The sequence below is a fragment of the Silene latifolia genome, chromosome 2 (genome assembly GCF_048544455.1).
Source record: "Silene latifolia isolate original U9 population chromosome 2, ASM4854445v1, whole genome shotgun sequence".
In the NCBI taxonomy this organism is placed as follows: Eukaryota; Viridiplantae; Streptophyta; class Magnoliopsida; order Caryophyllales; family Caryophyllaceae; genus Silene; species Silene latifolia.
In genome coordinates, this window is record NC_133527.1 from 177,723,759 (window position 1) to 177,731,324 (window position 7,566).

The 7,566-nt window shown below is 37.0% G+C and overlaps 1 protein-coding gene across 1 annotated transcript; it reads right to left on the reverse strand.

Annotated features, from left to right (window-relative positions):
* Positions 1-4,627: 4,627 nt before the first annotated feature.
* LOC141641700 (uncharacterized) lies at positions 4,628-5,098 on the reverse strand. The gene has a single exon (XM_074450352.1). It carries the CDS (start codon positions 5,096-5,098, stop codon positions 4,628-4,630), a length of 471 nt encoding a protein of 156 aa, XP_074306453.1.
* Between the last annotated feature and the right edge of the window lie 2,468 nt (positions 5,099-7,566).

The following is a 7,566-nucleotide window of genomic DNA, read 5'->3' on the forward strand; positions in this document are numbered from 1 at the left end:
GAGGAAAAGGAAATATTAACATTTGTCTTTTTAAATCATACTTGTAAAATATTAACAAGATATGAACATTTATATAGTGACCTCTATCCAACTATAATAAATGATTCCAAGACCCAAATTCATATCAACTTAGGCACGGGGTAGCCGATGAAACCTTTATCAATATAACTCGGTGGATTAACCTTTTAATCGATTCTACTTTTAGAACTCTTGGTCGATAAAATTACTCTAATGTTTATCTATAGCCCAAAACACATCAACAAGGGCACGGGGTAGCCGATGAAACCCTTATCAATAACTTTTGTTAAGTTCAATCCAAATTTCGAATAAATGTGTCCATTATCCAAACCCACATTAACTTAGGCACGGGGTAGCCGATGAAACCCTCATCAACATGAATTCGGTGGATAGACATTTATCACCCACTTCCCCTACGTAACAAGGTTTGTACCCCGGGGTAGCCGAGTGCACTCCCTCGCGAAATAGGTTTTCATGGTTTCTACTATTTCGTAAGGCTATGTCTCAATTAATTGTTTTAGCGAGAGGTCATGTCAATTTATTATCTATCACGTTTTAAGTGAACTAAAGCGGTGAACTACGATAATTTTAATTGACACGGTCGATAAACTCGATAAAAGAAGATGCATGTTTTAGTTATGGCGATTTAGCGATGCATGCGACATAAAATAAAATGCAAGCATAAAAATAAATAAATCCTAGTATGGCCTTTCCTAAAATAGAAAAACTATTTAACTATTACATATTCGGAAACCAACTCCATTGGTCCCTTGAACTTCGGTTGTGACACGCATCTCGAGGTAACACCGTCTCTATGTATCGCCATTCTTGAAGAAATCCGTCTTTGGGAACTCCGGAATGAATAAAAATTACATAATAAATTACATAATTTCCTATTATACATTTGTAACTAAAATAAAATAAATCTATTAAATTACAAAACGGTGATACGAGATCACAATAAAATTACAACCGAATCGATATTCTCATACATTTCGGGAAATACCAATTAAAATCTAGGGCCATACTAAGTAAAATTACATAATTCAAAAATTACATAAAATAAATTATGACAATCATAAAGAAAATGCAGCATTATTATATGTATGAACATGCCCAATTTTATGCTAAATCGCCTTTAATTAGCCAATATCGTATATTACTTGGTTTTTACGGATTTGCGTGATTTCAACATTTTATAATCACAAAAATTATATAAATTCATATTTATGCATAAGTTAATTACCCTAACCTCTTAGGACTCTAAATTTAGTCTTCACTAATAATTTGACCATAATTAACTCATATTTATAAAATTGTTCACTAATGGACTAAAATTACAAAAATAAGCTATAAACTTCAAATAAATCACAAATATTCACATAAATTCAAAATTTGAAATTTAAACTCATGAACATTCTGGAAAAATACCATGACACTCATAATGTTCAAAACTTTAGGTCAAAAATTTCGAAATTTTTCCGGAAAAACAATGTTGCGGTTTATCGGTTTTAACTAAAATAATCATAAAAACATGTGAAAAATTATATACATTAACTTTTCAATTTTAGATCTGAAAAAGATAATAAAATTCAACATTGGAAGTTTTTCCTTAGTCATAGATTATGTTTTATTAATTTTTCACTAATAATGTCACTATTTATGCTATTTTTCTTCAAAAATCCATAAATCATGCAAAAAGACTTCACTATAGCCCATATTTTACACACATTTTGTAAAATTGCATGTGACAACATACTAAATTCCTATGACCAGATTCGAAATTTATCTCATATTAAACTATTTTTTTACCTAAATCTGAATTTAATAATGAAAAATCCATTTTTCGAGCATAACAAGTCCAAAAATTATGAAAATTTACAGGTTATCTCAAAATAATATATGTGACAACATATCCAAAAACCACTTGAAAATTCAAAGTATAGCTAATTTTAGACCGAAAATGATATTTTTACTCATAAAATCACATTTAAATGCCATTATTGTATAATATGAACAATAAAAAGGGTTATTTCATAACAATAATCCATCCTATTGGTGGTCTGCAATAATCACTCCATCCTATCAATAATCTCAATTAAATCCAACATAAGCACCATACCTTCTAATAACGAACTAGCTGATATTTTTTGAAGTTTATATTGGAATATTTGATAGTTTTTGGACAACCTAGCTAGTATATATGAAGTTTATGTGTAATATTTTCAAGTGATGAATCAAGAACTTGGTTTATATGATACACATAAACATCACAAAATATCGGCTGGTTCGTTATCAGAAGGTATGGTGTTTAGGTTGGATTTAATTGAAATTATTGATAGGATGGAGTGATTATTGCAGACCACCAATAGGATGGATTATTGTTATGAAATAACCCCAATAAAAATCCGTAAATTTAACCAAAATATCCTAAAACATTTTAGGACCAGAAATTTTAACATGCATGAATTAATTTCGTGATATATCATAATAACACAAATTTTACAAGTTTTATATGTTAATCTTTATAACTCGGAAAAACTTTTAACCGATTTGCATGCAAACAACCATGGCTCTTGATACCGATTGAAGGAAAAGTAGATCTATATACTTACATATTCATATATGTTGTAACTTAATTTGTCATAAAATTAAAGATTGATCTTATGCATGCAAACATTAAAACAAAATAAGGAAGAAACATGTTCTTACATTGGGTTTTCGGTTCAAATGAGCACAAAAGAGATCTCCTTCTCTTTTGTTCTTGAGCTTTCCTTTTGGATGAACAAAGACCCAAGTGTAGGATCTCTCCCAAGGAATTATACCCAAAGCTTACTCTTAATTAAAATTAATATTATGAGTACTAGATAATATTAATTCTTGTAGAAAAATGACCCAAAAATATTGTTTGTGCTCTTGAATATTCGGTCAAGAGTAGATGAATTTTGGAGTATTTTATCTCTCTAATTTCTCTTTAAAATGTAGAGAGAAAATTAAATTTCTCACACTAGAAATTATGTCTAAAGAATGAAAAAAAATTAGAGAAGAAAAACTCTCTAAATGGCCTTGGTAAAACCGGTGGGGGGAGGGATTGGGTAGCCTATGCATGGGCATGATTCTCTAACCAAGAGAATAGGTATGCAAGGCTAGGTGTAGGTAGTGTCATCATATTGTTTCCACTTAAATTATTAAACATAATTTAAACACCATAATCCCTCCATATTTCGGTCCATATGGGATAAAATGGATTCCATTTTATCTTTGTCAATTTGTCAACATGTCACATATCATATGTAACATAAATTTGTTATGTATTTTTAACATATTAAAAATCAACGTATTAATAAAATACGTCATATACAAAAATCGACTTAGTAATTCATGATCACTTGTGCCAAAATATTTTACCAATTTATAAATCGTATTTATAATAATTCATTCAAATTTAATCGTTTCCATAAACAATAATTTCATCTGTGCAATGATACAATTCGATTACTCAGACCGTATCTCATTTAATCACATTACAATGTGATACGTAAATTTTACTTCCAAAATCGTCCGTCAATTTTCAAGTAATTTAATTAACTCGTAACGTTATACGATTAATTAAATGATCAATTAAGAGTGTTGCCCTATAAGTATGACCTAGGGGGTCAACTGATAACCACCGTCATACGACAGTAATGTCAAACTCTAGTCAGCCAATCATTACCGATATATGTTGACCAGTTGACAGTAAAAATACTTCCCAATTGTATTCTTTAAAATGAGACTTAAACCTGTGATCATCATGATCAACAGTCGTGATCGCATTATTGTCGGAGGACACATATTCCAACAGCCATTTCTTCGTTTGATCTTTATAAATTTTGGAGCTCTCATAAGCCTCCAATCTCAATTCCTCAAGCTCATTCATTTGGAGAAAACGTATTTCTGCGGCGGCATCAAAGTCAAAGTTCATCTCCTTAAGAGCCCACCAAGCCTTGTGTTCTAGCTCAACCGGCAAATGACAAGCTTTCCCGTACACAAGCTTATACGGGGTGGTGCCAAGGGGTGTCTTGAAGGCGGTTCTCAATGCCCATAAGACATCCGGGAGCTTTTGCGACCAATCTTTCCGGCTCTTGTTTGTGACTTTCTCCAAAATGGCTTTAATTTGGCGGTTAGAAACCTCCACTTTCCCACTAGTTTGAGGGTGGTAGGCAAGGGCGGTTTTATGCCGCACTCCGTATGATTCAAGTAGAGCTTTGAAAGTACTTTTGCGAAAGTGTGATCCGCCATCACTTATGACTACTCTTGGTGTTCCGAACCTTGGGAAAATCGTGCCTTTGAAAAGCTATATCACAACCTTGCTATCATTGGTGGGGGCGGCTACCGCTTCAATCCATTTGGACACGTAATCCACCGCGACCAAGATGTATTCGTTTCCACAAGAGTTGGGAAAGGGTCCCATGAAGTCTATGCTCCAACAATCAAAAAGCTCAATTTCTAATATATTAGTCAAGGGCATTTCACTCCTCTTTCCAATGTTCCCAACCCTTTGGCAAGCATCACAAGATTTAACAAAGTAGTGGATGTCCTTAAACATGGAGGGCCAATAGAATCCACCTTAGAGGATCTTGGCAATTGTTCTAGAGGTGGCCAAGTGTCCCCCATAGGCAGAATTGTGAACGTGGTCGACAATCTCCAAGCCCTCCTCTCTTGAAACACATCTCCGGAACATTCCATCCCCACACTTGCGGAACAAGTGTGGGTCATTCCAAAAGTATCTCTTGGCGTCATTCGCCAACTTTTGCCTTTCCCTTTGTTCTATTTCATCCGGCAAGAGACCACTTACAATGTAGTTTGCAAGATTCGCAAACCAAGGGGTTTTGACGGTAACTTCCATGAGTCCATCATCCCGTAACCACTCATTGATGGGCCCACTCTTGTCTTGTATCCCATGATCTTCAACGGTCAATCTTGATAGGTGGTCGGCTACAACATTTTCCAATCCGGCCTTATCCTTAATCTCTAAATCAAATTCTTGGAGGAGTAGGACCCATCTCAAGAGTCGGGGCTTTGTATCTTTCTTAACCATCAATTGTCTCAAGGCGGTGTGATCGGAGTAAACCACCACCTTAGACCCAACAAGGTATTGTCGAAATTTCTCCACGGCATGAACAATTGCCAACATCTCCTTTTCGGTTGTAGCATACCCACATTGTGTTTGGTCAAGAGTCTTGATTGTGTAATAAATCACATGATGCTTCTTATCCACAACTTGCCCGAGTACCGCACCAACCGCGAAGTCCGAAGCATCGCACATAATCTCGAAAGGGAGGCTCCAATCCGGAGCCCGGATTATTGGAGCCGTGACCAATGCTTTCTTCAACCTATGAAAAGCCTCAAGACAAGATTCATCAAACACAAAGGGGGCATCTTTGAGGAGTAATGAGGTCAATGGCTTTGCTATTTTTGAAAAATCCTTGATAAAACGCCTATAGAATCCGGCGTGGCCTAGAAAACTTCTCACTCCCTTTACATTGGAAGGGGGTGACAAGTTCTCTATTAAAACACCCCCGCACACCCGGACGCCTTACCAAGGACCATCCCAGTGTATGACGGTGTCACCATCTCGGTTTCCCGAGGAGGTAGATCAAATTAGACAATAAAAGAACAATTGTAAAATATTAATGTATCTCATACAATACGACTCAATACAAACTCTCTTTACAACAAAGATACAACTACAACACTCATGACACTGCATCTCTAGACTGGTAGCGTGATGACTCGAACCCTCCAATCCTAGCAGCCACAATCAACAGTACCTGCTAAGCCAACTGCTCACCATCCCCGAATGGATCACCGCAGATACCACAAAACAACACGGGGTCAGTACCGACTAATCAAATGTAAGACAGGTCAACAATGTAAGCAGCTGATCATCCTCTATCCCAGTCTCTCGATCTCGCACAGTAACCGACTACACCCCGAAGGGTGTAGCCCTGCCATATTACCCATCGCAACAGGTAATCCTCGCCGCCAGTGGGTGACCGCAGCCCATCCCACCTAGTCCAGCTCATCAACGAGCGACAACAATCCCTGTCCCTTAATGTGCACATCCCCTCCCGTGGCGGGTTCCACGGAGGGCGAACTAGGGTGTGAAGTCACTCCCGCAAGTGACTCAACCACAATCACACATACCACAGCATCACAGCTGTCACAACACAACAACCGTCACAACACAACCACATCACCACTGCCACTACAACCCCCATCCTTCGACGATCAGCAGATAACAACAATTATGAAACAAACACAATCTTAATCAATTAACAGTACTGAGTAGGAAAACCCTACCTCGTCGCAAAGCATGTAAGACCTCCATACACAGCCACGCACGACTCCAATAAGCATCCTAACATTACGCAGCGACGGTGACATAGACGACCACCACACACGTCATCCTTCCCCAGTGAATCCCGTCCTTCCCTGGTAGAGGTTTAGGCTAAATACATTAGAGTGTGAAGGTATGGGGTGATAGAAGAGGGAGATAGGCTAGGGTTAGATAAAGAGAAACTGTCGAGGAAATGAGAAAATGAAATGATGCATTTATATTAACGTGTCGACAGCAGCCATACTCGGTCGAGTACGGGAGTACTCGGCCGAGTAGGCTCTACTCGGTCGAGTAAACAATCCTATAGAACTCATGTTACAAGCCTGATCCCTTACCCATTCATCCCTAAGGTCTGTTTGGTCAACAAGATCGGTCAACAGTGTTCTTAAATATCCTGGGTATTACAGTCTTCCTCCCTTAAAAGAACTTCGTCCCCGAAGTTCAGCCAGCACGTCACTCTCCTCAGGGTTACGCACCGACACTAACCACCTACAAAAAGGCGCACAAACTCAAACCATCCTGACATTACTGCCATACAACATTACTCAACCACCATCATCTATCACAGCTACTCTTCCAAACAATACCAATCATCAACTATCACATATACTTACGGAAATTAATAAATTCATATGCACTCTTTTGTTAAAAGTGACACACCGACTAGCAACAATACACACTGCAAACAGTACTCAACCACCACATTCCGTATACTTATACAAAGTATCACATAAATTGAGACATCCGTGCAAAGTATAACATTCATATTACTTGAGTACAACATGGATATAATTTCAAGGAAACATAATTGTAATTCTGAATACTAACATACATAATATACATGTGATTCTAAATATTATAGGCATAATTAAATATTTATTTCCGCGACATTACTCTTCCCCTCTTAAAGGAACTTCGTCCCCGAAGTTCACCACAAGCTACTTCCCGTGCCCAAAGCCAACGCACACATCATGACTGTGACATTACTCATAGACTCTTGTAGCACAACTTATGTTATGACATTACACGCTTGTGAATCCTAGAGGGAAAAATATTTTAGCAATTAAGTAGTATATATAAATTAAAATACGGGGTAACAAAAGATAGCGGCTTTATTCGTAACCAGTTGAGGCGATTATCACCGTAATCAAACATATACACGACTA

Excerpts from the sequence above, each read along its gene's own strand:
- LOC141641700 (XM_074450352.1), bottom strand. The coding sequence starts at position 5,098 with ATGGTTAAGAAAGATACAAAGCCCCGACTCTTGAGATGGGTCCTACTC.